The sequence below is a fragment of the Haliotis rubra genome, unplaced genomic scaffold, assembly GCF_003918875.1.
Source record: "Haliotis rubra isolate DU_JTF1 unplaced genomic scaffold, ASM391887v1 Scf963, whole genome shotgun sequence".
NCBI classification, from domain to species: domain Eukaryota; kingdom Metazoa; phylum Mollusca; class Gastropoda; order Lepetellida; family Haliotidae; genus Haliotis; species Haliotis rubra.
This window is the reverse complement of record NW_025767705.1, coordinates 115,936-130,121: the sequence shown is the minus strand read 5'-3', so window position 1 is coordinate 130,121 and position 14,186 is coordinate 115,936. Positions and strand designations below refer to the sequence as shown.

General features: G+C 39.6%; 2 protein-coding genes across 2 annotated transcripts in view; one reads left to right on the top strand and one right to left on the bottom strand.

The window, feature by feature from the left end:
* The window catches only part of LOC124265142 (ras-related protein Rap1-like), a 44,019-nt gene extending 40,205 nt beyond the window's left edge, over positions 1 to 3,814 (top strand). The window contains exons 5-8 of the mRNA XM_046699932.1: positions 192 to 332; positions 549 to 689; positions 888 to 985; positions 1,542 to 3,814. Coding sequence (XP_046555888.1) covers positions 192 to 332; positions 549 to 689; positions 888 to 977 — 372 coding nt within the window. The 3' untranslated portion in view covers positions 978 to 985; positions 1,542 to 3,814. The remainder of the gene's footprint in view (positions 1 to 191; positions 333 to 548; positions 690 to 887; positions 986 to 1,541) is intronic.
* Positions 3,815 to 6,087: 2,273 nt separating this feature from the next.
* Positions 6,088 to 14,186, bottom strand: part of LOC124265143 (helicase ARIP4-like) — a 40,612-nt gene continuing 32,513 nt past the window's right edge. The window contains 1 exon segment of the mRNA XM_046699933.1: positions 6,088 to 12,330. Within this exon segment, the coding sequence (XP_046555889.1) occupies positions 11,858 to 12,330 (473 nt within the window). The 3' untranslated portion in view covers positions 6,088 to 11,857.

The following is a 14,186-nucleotide window of genomic DNA, read 5'->3' as shown; positions in this document are numbered from 1 at the left end:
CCAGTCATTTCAGGCATCTTGTATGTGACCAAAAAATAAAAAGTAGTAAATATAGATATTCCATTCTTTAGCGGCAGGGGACATTGCCCATATCAGTGGCAAACACTTGTTTCTTTTGTATTTCCTTTGTTCATCCTTGGGAAGGGAAGATGGTTGTGACTGTTGTCATCCTCATGTTTCTCTTTTACCAGGAACAATTCACAGCAATGAGAGACCTCTACATGAAGAATGGCCAGGGCTTCCTTCTTGTCTACTCTATAACCGCTCAGTCCACTTTTAATGACCTTGAGGAGTTGCGAGAACAGATTCTACGCGTGAAAGACACTGAGTGTGTAAGTAGCTGATGTCAGTTCTACAGAGACTCCTAGAGAGTGGTGTTGGATTTGGAGGTGGGGTGATTTTGTAGCCCCATTTTGGGGATGTTGGAGTTTAGTATGGGAGATATAATCAAGGTGTTTGGAGGAGTTGGGGGTGTGCAGGCTTGGGCTTTTGTGTTTGAGGAAGGTATATAACAGGATGATGATGATGATGATGATGATGATGTGCAGGTTCCAATGATCCTGGTGGGCAACAAGTGTGATCTGGAGGACGAGCGTGTGGTGGGTAAGGACCAGGGCATCAATCTGGCCAGACACAACAACTGTTCCTACCTCGAGACTTCAGCTAAAGCCAAGATCAATGTCAATGAGGTATGTCATTCTAAGTATCTTGTAAAAAACAGTTAAAAGACTGACACAGTACATGGTTTAATTTTACATGAAAGTAAAGAGGTCGTTAGATTCAAATACTTTGAGTACCATATCTGTATACAGGAAGTCGCAAAGAAAGAAGCTCTGAACCAGTATCCACCTTCACATAGGTATTTATCAGGAATACTTCTGTTTCAGATTTTCTGTGATTTAGTTCGAATGATCAACAAGAAGAACCCAGAACACTCTACCAAGAAGAAGAAGAAATCCGGCTGCACTTTACTCTAAGTTTTGTGGTACGTATGCCATGGTCTGTTTGCCTTGTATATGAGGGAACTGAAATGTGAATGAATGTTTTTTTCATGGAATTTAAGGTATAATACATCTACTAATGACTTTTCATGGTATTTGTTACCTGATATTCATATTCGTTACCCAGTATTTGTGATCTATTTCATATTGGATTCATTTCAGACCAAGTATCGCGTTATGTCTCAGTGGTTGAGCACTATGAAACAGGCCAAAGTATAGACTGATACCAGCAGTCACTGATACATGCTTACGCTATTTGAGTGAAATAATCTTGAACACAACGTAAACACTCAAATCAACTTTAACCCATACTGGGCATTGGGGTAGCCTAGTGGTTAAAGTGTGTGCTTGCCACACAGGAGACCCAGGTCTAGTGGACCCGCCTCCGTGGTGTAGTCATGCTTAACTGCGGCAGGCATTTCACCTCACCTCACCTCACCATTTCAGGTGACCCTGCTGTGAATATTGCAAGAATATTGTTAAAAGCGGCGTAAAACTTACGCGCTCACTCACTCTAATCCCTACTAATTAATGTTGCAGGGTCCATTGTTTGAGATAGGACTACTGTAAGCAACAGAGTGTAAGAGATGAAGGAATGGACAGCCAGGGAAACTAGCAGTGGGAATATCGAAGGACAAAGTGACCACTCCACAACAGGGCATTCAAGAACCAGAGATATTTTCACCACTAGTCTTTGCTACTTTTTTTGGACAACTTTTCCCATTGACCTAGGATCTGATAATTTAAGGGAAACTGAATGCTGTCCGTCACAGGTTTCTGATCAGTTCCGTACTGATCCAGTTGATTGGCAAACTGACGAAGCATCGGTACACAGTGACAGGATGTGTTTTAAGCCAGGTGATAGTGCTTTTTGTTGCTTTCATCTTCTACTTGTTGGTTTATGGAACTCTCTACTATATGCTTGAGCATGTATTGTTAAAGGTTGATGTAATAATGTCTTGATCGGAACATCAAGTATTCCACAAAACTTTCAGTTCGTTCCCACTGCACCAACCTGCCTGTGTATATAACTCTTTTCAAACTATGGGCCATTCATTAATGTCAGTTATTTGTAGAACACAAGATATGTGATAACCTCTTGTTTCTCATAGTGTAGCTTCTACTTTTCATAAGCCCGCTTTTCCTAATTCTGTATTTATTCCTTGTACAGTGTGGATGTTTACACAATATTTTTTACAGAAACACCTCGATTTAATTCTTCAATCTCGGTTCCAAGTCTCTCATCTTGTATTGCCATAGTATCATGAGATCAATTGAAAATGTGGAACGAAGATGATAAAAGTTGATTAGGACTTCAGCAACCTGCTGATGGCATATAATTCAATAAAACATTAACACCTCTAACATTATTTTAATCTTCTATGTTGTAATTGAGTATACTTGTGAGGTGTAGCTGGTGGATACGCAGCTCCTAGCCCCAGTCCCTATACAATGTCGACCCATCCTGCCCTGCCCTTTTTTGTATATATTGAGTGTTTTTTATCAAGCACTGGTAGCTAGTGGATTTAACAAGAGTCTTTTGCATAAAGACTGCTACATTTGTGGAGGTTCTTGCCGTGAGTTTACGTAGAGTACTGCAGTACTTGGTCCAGTTACAAGGATACTGCACAAGCTTGTTCAAGTGAAAGCACCTGCCAAAATATGGCAAGGAGTGGAAGTACCGTGGCACTTTCAAGAGGAAACATTGCAAAACATAGTTCACTTGAAAGAGAAACCCATGATGCAAGTACAAGCACTGTGACGTGGGTCAGGTGCAAGCACTGAAAGGCTGCTTGGGGTTCAAGCACTATGCTGATTCAGTTGCTGTGTATTGAAGTTAGTGTTGATTACATGTAAGTTTGCTAGTACGCTAGAGCCTGTTGGAAATTTGCTATTGGTTAAAGGCCACAGTCAAGCTGCTTCCAAGAAGTGGGAATCTTTTCAATATGGTGTTGGTTGAAGCTTAAATGGTTTACTTGTCTGATGGAAAGTCCATGTGAAACTTCAAAGCCAAGTCAGACTGCAAATTTCTTTCTTACAAACCATTACTGAAATAGGAAGGTAGCTTACAACATAGAAAAGTGTGACACATCACATTTAGAGTTACCTGCCCTTGAACCACCAGAGGACATGACTTTTCAACACATTTCATTGTCTGGTATAAGTGGCACTGAAATATGTGTCTATTTTGGATGTCAACTCACAATATGAAAGACAAACATTTCATTCCTTAGATTTCATTCATCAAAGTGATTGTGAATCTTGGAAGCAGATATGGAACATTTTTCAACTGAGGTAAAGAAAAAAAATGGAGGCTCAAGCCCCCTGGTGGTGGTCTTTAAGGGGAGAGAACTGTTTATGCATCTAATCAGGTTTTAATGTAGCCACATTCTTTATTATTTTTATGCAGTGCTAACATTTTCATAGTAAACTAGTTGGCAGAAGGACCAAGTTTCAAATACAATTTTGATTATTTTCAGCAAGCAATGTTTTCAGTCAAAATACCACTTTTGATTGTATGTTACTGCATGTATTCAGACAATTATGTTACCTTAGCATGATGGGTAAAATCCCTTACAATGTATAATTTTCCTTTTGAGTATAGTAAATGGGTTGCTTAGAGTCAAAGAGCCTGATTTGTGTTGGAGACACTAGAACGGAATGGTGCACCCTGCCCGTCCCCAACAACTCCCGGTCCTATGTTTAGTGTAGAGCATGCCCCTCAGAGCTTTTGCTTTACATTTTATCATTGACTTTATCACTCATTTAGGACCATTATTTTTCTTAATAAAACAAAATTAATTGCTCTTTCAGTTTGACTTTGAGTTGTGTTTGTTGGTGCAGCGTGGTTTGTGTACAGCTGGATGTAAAACATTAGTTTGAATGCAAGCATCATTGCATGGATGTTTTTAAAGTTCAGTTGTTCATTTTATACATGCAGGTAATCAAATGGATATCTGGAATGTCCTTGTGGTTTAGGATCCAGTGATCTGTGTATCACTTTAAACAAATATTTGGCTGTAGGAATTTACAGAAACATGAATTGTAAATTGTGTATTCAACGAGTAAAGAAAGGGATACATGCAGTCAACTTTGGCCCCTCAAATTTCTATTAAGCTCAACTAATTAGTCAAGAAATAACAACAAAATCTACAAAAATTCATATGGAGTTAAGTTTGGGTCAGGAGTTAAAATAGTTTATGCAGACTGCACATGTAGTAAGTATATTTTCTGAAAAGGAGTTGCATTTGGTTGTGACATTAAGTTGAGATGGCAATATAATAATTGATTTAATGCGACATTAACTTCATGATCTAAAGTTGCCTGGTAGGCGGCTGAATGAGGACATACCACAAGCATCCTTTAAAGTGTTAAGGCAGCTACAATTTCATCCCGGAATCATCCCCACTGCCAAATGATGCAAGTTCAGATATCTCAGTATTACATTCATTTGAATCTGTTTCATTGACCTACACTTGCCTGTTGAAAGATGTTTGGCTTTAGACAACTTAGACAAGATGCAAATGCCAATGACAGATGGTGAAAATTAGATATCAATAAGAGCATGAACAAAATTGGGATGGTGAAACATGTTACATGTGTACACACTCGCACAATGCAATAAACTATTGACGTGAAGAAGTAGATGCAATTTTGATGTTACGCCAACTTTCTTGAAACACTAACATGTTGATTGTAGTTTTGATACTATCTCCAGGCTCATTTTATGTAAGGTGTGAGCATGTTGTCTGATGCCACATTCAGCACTATTTCAGCTGTAAGCAGCACCCTGTAACTAAAGATTTGAGTCTGGACCAGAATATGACATCATGATCATCAGTCAACTCCGTCAGTGTATGCAGGTTAGCTATGAGGGGCGGTGGGGTAGCCTAGTGGTTAAAGTGTTCGCTCAAAGACCTGGGTTCAATTCCCCACATGGGTACAATGTGTGAAGTTCATTTGTGGTGTCCCTGCCATGATATTGCTGGAATATTGCTAAAAGCAGTGTAAAACTAAATTCAGTGGTTATAAACAAGGTCACAGTACTTGAGCACCAGGTCCGTTCAAATCACCTTCCAACACCATTATGGAGGACATAGAATCACAAGTGCAATTCATTGTTTCACTGTGACTCTTAGCTGGGTTCGAATGTAAACATGACAAACCTAACATGTGAACATTTGAATTTATTTTTTCTTTTCTCATTTATGGAAGAAAACATTTAAAAAAATAAGTTTATTTCGCTATCCAGCCCAGTTTTGAGGAAACATCTTTCAGCTGACTAATTAAATGATTATCTGTCCTAACATGTGGCTGCAGTAGATTCACACACAGATGGCCCAGTTCTGGCAGACAAATTTGCAGTGCAGAGTTGTGTCCCTTAGGTGTGTAGAACAGTTCAATCCTGATTCAACCTGAATGTTACTTGACATAATACCCAGCTCGTTGAATTCACCAAAGACACACCTCCAACATCAAGCACAGATATTGACATATATGCTGGATATATATGCTGTCTAAATCAATGTTAAACCAAACCCAATCACTCAGCCTGCTCCATCAATAAAACTTGGCTGTTTGTTTCGGTTTGATCCCTGCTGTTTGGAGAGTGTTTACGACAGTAATATTGCAGCTTCATTATGGCGCCATGTATCGGATCAACTCCAGTTGGTTTGTTGTTTTAACACAGCACTTAGCAATATTCCAGCTATATGGCGGCGGTCTGTAAATAAAGTCAGGCCAAGACAATCCAGTGATCAACAGCATGAGCATCGATCTTTGCTATTGGGATACGATGACGTGTCACCCAAGTCAGAGAGTCTGAGCATCTGATCCTGTCCATCACCTTTTACGACAAGCATGGGTTGCTGAAGATCAGTTCTAACCTGGGTAGATCTACTCTAGCCCAGGATAACCAGTTTGGGCATTGTTCACACATCTGGGGCCAAATTAGCCAGGTCAATCCAAGTTGCCACCAGTATACAAGGAACAGTTCCATGTACACAGCCTTGATGTTATCTTTACCAATTACGATTCCAGAACTTCCTCCACCACTGTTTGCCAAGACAAAATACAACACCTGGTCTCTTGGTGATATAACAATATTTATTTAGAGTATGAAAATGGCACATTTAAACACAACAATATTTATACATACTGTACATTCTCAGACCGTTGATTTGACACGATGACAACACTTTATAGCCATGTATATTTGATTATCTAGTCTACTAAAGTAGCTTTGCATGATGTCGCAAACTATGACGTAACCAATTTAATAACCCGATTTTTGAAAGAATTATGCATCTAAGTTTGCAGTAGTTACCAGAAAGTTTTATAGGTTATCCCAGAAACATCCATGTCAAATAAACATTTACACTTGTAGCTAAGCTTTTCACATTTCAGTTTGGTGTATAGAACTAGTGTGACATCAAGTAATATTGCACTGTATAAGGACATGTCTATCAAGGAGATAACACGGTCCTGTTTCGCTAATGGAAAGCAACCAGATAAGGCTGAACCTCCTGACAATGATTTCTGCATAATGTGCCAATCCCTTCCCAATCCTCGCGTGTCTACGTACATTCTAGATGCCAGAAATCAATCGGAATACATTCTCTTCACATTCAACTCTTCGGTAAAGGTTTCAGCTTACAAACACTGCAAAAGTCCCACAAGTTACATGTTTCGAACAGGTCTACTACCTAGCACCCGTCATTCTTTAAGCTCAGAAGAAATATCTATTCAATTATCAGAAATCTGCGACAAAAAATCCTATATAGTTAAATAATCCATACCAGGTGGTCAAGCTTGCCAACCCTAATGAGGTTTGGCTGGGACAAATTTAGACTAAACAATATTTGCCAATTGACTGCTGTGATTCTGTCACAGGAAAGGTATCAGCTTCGGACAAACGGGCAACCTGTGCCCCTCTGTTAGAACGTAACGCTGATGATGCTTACCCGAACTACATTTTCTTAGTTTCCTATTCAAGTGTTGAGAACCTTGATGAATCTTGCACTATTTCTGAGCCCATAATAACCGGCAGGACTACAATCTTTTTGAGAATTGGAACCAAACCTTGGAGTATTGAGCTCAATTGTGACTCTTAAGGTAATTTTGGGATCCATAACATAAGGGGCAAAGACTGCTTAAATTTGCGTTTTACATGATCTTAAATGAATTAGGACAAATAAAATATGACCTTACAATTAATGTATTCTTACGATATAGATACATTCTGAGTATAATTTTTAACACAATAATGAAACACTAATAGTCCCAAAGAAATGAAACTGCCATTACCATTGAGGACAGACATTGTCCTTGACCTTCAAAGTAAACATATTTTTAAGGGTCTGAATATCCTTGACAGCAACAATATCCTGCATGGTTACCATATGATTGTGTAGAACTATACACAGATATCACCAATGCTACTACAGTTACTGATCCGAACCATGAAAAGCACTGACCGCCAGGCTTTCTTAAGATCTCATTCAGGAATTACAGGGCTCGATTTAAACACTGGAGCAGCCTGAAACTAGAAAATGTAACCTCATATATAATATACCAACTTGCACCAAGTGCATGCTAATACTTTCCTGCTCAAAGTACAGAGACTTCAGCTGGAAAACAGAATGATGAGAAACTGGCATGGAGCATTGTTGACATTTTGTGAAGCATGATAAAATGTTATCTGAACCAGTGTAGTAATGTTATCAATACCAAAACTCAAGCATTGTATATAATTTCATATTAACTACAGGTGCAACCTCTTTTTGTCTGGTGCAACAAGGATAATACCTAAGGTTGCACCGAATGCAAGTTGGTTTCATTTCCTTCAATCAAGCCCTGAATTCAAATTACAATCCATAAGCGCTGAAGCAGGCATGAACAAATCCTTCAAGAGATTATTCAACTTATGTCCAGTGATTGGGGAGTAGCATTTAATGACCATTTCCCCAAACAATAACGTAAATATTTCATATAGGTGGAAGTCAAATGATTCCGACAGAACCCAATGACCCCCTGACCACACTAGTTTAGTCTCACTTGCATCAGTCATTTTGTGGATTGTTGAAAAACACTGATTTCAAAACTAATTCAATGGTAGGCTTTTTAGTCTGTGTAAAATTAGCCACTCAACAATGCCCTTTTTGACCTGATGAACTAATACATTTTGAAGTAATAGCAATACATGATCAGACCTCTAAACTCTCCCATACATCCAGAGATTCATGCAGGATTCAACCTGCCTATGCTACATTTGATATTCCAGTTTGCTTGGCTTCATAACACTATTTCGACCTGGTCATAGATTAATACTGTCTATATACACGCGCCAGTAAACACAGATCCTCACAACACAAACAAATCTCAGTAAGATGACAGGGCATCCTTCAATAATAAATATATACTCATAACTGCCTTAAATCATTTTAAAATTGCAAGTTTCGGTGCTTCTATTATTTTTCAAAGAGACTAATTTATAAGACTGAATATTTTCACAAGTATCTGAAAGGTAAACGGCTTTAGAGTTCTAGAGGGAACTAACATTCTGACAGTCATATGCAGTGTTGTTTTACTAGATCTTGATGCCAGTCGTATTTATGATTTGCATTTTACATTACACACTTGACACTTCGGGGTTACACACTGACATGACAGATTGCTGATTAACATGGCTCCTATTAAATTTCATAATTTACATAAATCTTCAAATCCCTGAGCATAAGAACATATCAAGTGACTGATGGGAAGGAGATGCTCCAACACAATCTCAGTCACTGAAGGTACACAAGTATCCTGGTCAAGGTAACATGATAGAGGTCAAGGTGACCAGATAGAGGTCAAGGTGACACAATACAGGTCAAGGTGACAAGACCTATGTCAGAGTGACACAATGCAGGTCACAGTGACAAGCTACCAGTTCAATGTGACAATACAGGTCAAAATGACAAGATACATGTCAAGGTGACAAGATAATTGGTCAATACCTAGAAGAAAACCTAACATTCATAGACTGCAGATGAAAACATTTTAGCACAATATCTGTCAGTTTCTTGGATAAGCACTCATCCTGAAAACTAGATCTTGTTCCAAGAAACACTGATATCATAAGAATGGAACTGACAGTTGACATACACAATGGCAAATGAATCATATTGCCAAGACAAAAACAAACATGATGTGTCTTTCGCTAAACATCCACAACTAATAATCAACAAACCACACAGTGACAAGTAGATGAAATATTTACTGAAAGAACAGTCCCTGACAGATATGGACTTTGTTCAGAATTAAAACCATTACACACTGGTGAAGCTATCTACCTACAATCACGAAGATGAATGTCAAAAAGGACAGTTTTTGTGACCATGACCTTGACTGCACTGAATGAAAGGGCGTCCGAGTGAGTGAGTGAATGAATGTTGTGACATGCTATATTCAGCGATAAAGAAGCTATATCAAGGTAAATCAAAGCTGGGCCTCCATATCTGTAGTCAACACTACAAGCACTCACTTGTTCATGAAAAGCAGCACTTTACTGAGCCAGCAGCCATTTTGACCACCTAATCTCCTATTTGTTAGCCAAGTATGAGACATAACACCATCCTATGACTAACAGGGTCCAGGGTCCAGTTTCACAAAGCGATCATAGTGCTATGACTGTCGTAAGTCTATGTTAAAGTTTGGGAGTTACGATCACCTTAGCTCTATATCCCTTTGTGAAACAGGCCCGGTTCCACAAAGCACTCTTTCTACTACGACTTTCGTAAAAATCATGTTGACTATAGGAGTTACGATCACCTTAGCACTAAGACAGCTTTGTGCAACGGGGCCGAAGACAGTTTACACAGTAATTAGCCAGAAAGGGTTGACAATATGTTAAGATTTGGGAATTTACATCAGTATGTGCAACAATGAAAACATTTCAACAAATGACTAAAATGGTGGCCATATAACCATGGTTAAGAGCTGCCAGGGAGCTAAGAAAATCTCTCCTGTCAGAAAATACATTAAATAGAAATCCACAAATGATATGTCTAAAATGCCACTACATAAATGACACAAATCGATTGTGTAACTGAAACAGTGTGAATAAATACATGGTACATGCAGGTGGAACAAAATGTATCTACACACAGTAACCATGGTAACAACTGCAATGAAGCAGGGTCTTCATAGGAACACAGCCGTATCCAGGACAACACATGTTCCCTGCCTCCATGACGGACAACCATCACTCAGCTGGAGACACCTACATTAAAATTGTCAAGGATATTTCAACCAATCCATAATTCTTGTGCTTGGTGTAATAAGTATCTCTAGGCCATCTTATTTCTGATAAATAATTACAAGAGAAGTACCGCTAACCAACAACGCATCATAATTTGATACAGACATATTTTCATGATGTGGTTGGAAATATTCAGACTGTTTGCGCAAAGTAATTTTGAGGGTAATATTGAAGATATTTAGTATTGAAATTTCAAGTTTTTTCAAATTTTCAGCACATTTTTCACACAGTCTGTCAGGTGAGACTATGAAATAATGGTTAATATGACCATATAATGGCCAGCATCAAACTGGTCTTGGCCCTGCATCTCCCTCTGCCAAACCACTTTGTAACTGACTATGTATGACTATGTGATACCCTTTGTAAACAGTGTGCGAAATCACTTAATGTCAGCCCGTTCATGAGATCACTTGGTCTGTTTAAACCATGGCAACTCTTGTGCTTCTTCGGAGTCTTGTCTTCTGTCTTTATCTGTTACAGGATCTGCTGATGAAGCATATTCAGACCTTTCTTTGTGTACGGAACGTTTTTGTGCAGTTAACCCTGAATGTGTTGATGTCCATATGGGGGTCATTCATTTACACAAGCCCCTTAAACTCCAACCCTGTGATTTGTTGTGTTGAAGAGATGTCTCTGAGGAAATAATGTAATGTTACCATGGTAGCATGATAGGGTGACATTACATGTTGTAACCATAGTAACAGCAGCAGTTACCATCAGGTAACCATGGCAGTTTGTCCACGTCCTTTGCTATGAGATGCTATCACTAACACTTCTGATATTCTTCGCACACAACCGTTACCATCTTTACTGCTGTTGTCCAGATGGCATCGGTTTTATATGACACAAAGCCAGGAGCAATGACCTTCACCTAGGTCCATTGGCCTTCACCTCGGTCCACTGACCTTCACCCAGTGCCAGTAACTCCATATTCCTCCAATGATTCCTGCATGTCATGGATCCATAAACTGCAGCTGGTCTGTGCTCATGGCCAATACATCAACATGAAGAACCTTATTTCTGTTCACCACAATGATGAATACAGGTTTTAGTGAATTGTCTGCATCTTCACATACTGCCTACACAGTTTCTCCGCATCCCATACGACCTCCAGGATGAATGACATCACAGAATTTGGTTAGTGTATTCCAGAAGGTCACAGATCAAACAAACACTTGTCCTCCGCGAGACCGCTATTACAACACACAACATTTGTGGTGAATCCCAATCCTGCTGTCTTCACTGAATCCTGTGCCTGCACAATTACTTGTTGCCATCTGGTTGACTCTGACCCTGACCACCCCCATCCTGAGACATGGACTGTCCGTAAGAGTTCTGGCCATAGTTGGCCATCTGACTAGACTGTGACTGCATGGGGTTGCCCATTCCACTCATGGGGCCGAAGGGCATCATCGTTGGCATGCCGTACGGCATGTACATTGAAGGAGAGTTCATGAATGACTGCATTCCGGGGTAGGGCAGAGGGTTTGGAGCCATGCCGTACATTCCCGGGTGGAACGGCATTGGCATCTGAGGAACATTGGATTGGTTGCTAGAGGTTGTGGGGGGGAGCTTGAGTGGAGTTGAGGCTGTTGTCAGTTGTTGAGGCAGGTGTTGATGCTGTTGGAGTCTGCTGCTGTGACTGTCCCATCCCACCTCCCATCATCCCGTGCCCACCACCCATCATTGGCATGGAGCTCGCCATGGGGTTGGACATTGGGTTCTGCATACCAAATGGCATGCCGTAGCCCATCCCTGGACCCTGTCCCAGCATCGACATGTGGGATGGGTAAGGGTAAGAGCTGATCCCTCCGCCAGGGAAGTAGGGATTGTGCATCATCTGTTGGTTACCTCCCCCTGACGACCCTGACAACTGATGCGACATGCCAGCTCCCATGTTGTAGTAGTTGTTGGAGCCACCAAAGCCTAGATTGTTGTTGCTGTTGTTATTGAGGTTGTAGTTCATGGAGTTGTCAGCCTCCCCATAGCCTCTCTGACTCTGCTGCATACTGGTGTCATCAGTGCCTGAAACAGTCAAAACAAGAATGTCAGCCATCAGATATTACAGATGGGTGGTTGGTTTGTTGTTTTACGCCACACTCAGCAATATTCCAACTGTATGGCAGCGGTCTGTAAATATTTGAGTCTGGACCAGACAATCCAGTGATCAATATCATGTGCATCAATCGACAAGTGTCAACCAAGTCAGTGAGCCTGACCACCCGATCTCGTTAGTCACCTCTTACGACAAGCATGGGTTCCTGAAGACCAATTCTAACCCGGATCTTCATGGGTATGACCACAGATGGATGTTTGGGGAGAACATCAGATTTTCAATAACAGCAGTTATCTCAAGCGATGTAGTTGTGCTTAATAGTATTTGAAAAGTAGTTAAGCTAAACTGATAATCTATTCAATTATTGTTGGACTAGGGCTAATATGAATTGCTACATCACTTACACGAGTATGCTGGATTCTGATTTCTATTCTGCTATTATCAAAGTACAGTGCTAAAATGTAAGGTACCTGTACATTTCATTTGTTGACAACTGAACATTACATTTGCATACCAAAATTCTGAATCTCAAATTAATCTTATTTCAGTTAAATCATACAGATATCTTGCACATTAATCTGCAGTCTTTGAAATTGTCCAGTAGAAAGCTGGGAAACTACTAAATTGAGGAATAACATGTAAAATTCCAATGTAGGTTGTCCTTCTGACTACGGGTATCTGAGAACTATATTCAAAACCGATTCTTAAAACTTTAATTTCATTACAAACTGAACAGAAAATATGATGGTAAATTTCAAAATAGTAAACTTTGTATTCCTGCTCAATCCAGGAAGGTTTTATCAACAAACATTTTTTTCTAGGTTGAATCTGTTCAGACGGAGTTGCTTTGATTCTTCATATTTTATGATTTTCGAAACCATCAAGAGACCTTTGACTTATCATCTGTGTAAATATGGCTTCCTATTTAACATCCAAATTGAATTGGGTTGAAACTTGTCAATATTCATCCAAGTGACCACTGTTACATTTCTTGATGGAGTTAGATGGTTTTTAATGTGGCTGATCTTTCATGAGTAAAGTTCATACAAAAATCAATATTTGATGTAATCAGCAGAAACAAAATGGGTTATTGCATAAGCACAAGACCCAAAACCAGTTGAGATGAAATCAAAATAAAACTGAGCTAACTCAAATATGACAGTGAAAAACATTCAAAATTCTAAAATTCCAAAATCTACGGCTATGTTTGTTACCAATGTAGTCATATAAAGGCAGCAACAAAACATATACAACAACAACAAAATTTTCAAAATTTTAACAAGATCCTGGAATACCTAAGGGAAGCAACTCTACATATCAAACTGTGGCACTTTAGATCATATCTGTGATGAGATCAGTGTCATATCTAACAATATCAAAACTAAAATGATCCAATCAGTCAAGTACAAAGGACTTGTTTCTGAAAAAGTTCCACCTATGGTGGCAAGTGAGTGAGTGAGTGAGTTTAGTTTTACGCCACACTCAGCAATATTACAGCCATATGGCGGTGGTCTGAAATAATCAAGTCTGGACCAGACAATCCAGTGATCAACACCATGAGCATCGATCTAAGCAATTGGGATACGATGACATGTGTCAACCAAGTCAACAAGCCTGACCACCCGATCCAGTTAGTCGCCTCTTACGACAAGCATGGGTTACTGAAGACCAATTCTAACCTGGATCATCACAGGTGATGGTGGCAAGTGATTACTCCTCAACACTACATGAGCAGTCTTGCAAATGAAAAACTGATAAACATGCAAGAATACAGATGGCAGAGGACAGAAAGCATGGTGCAGTGAAAGCATGTCTGTAGTGCAAT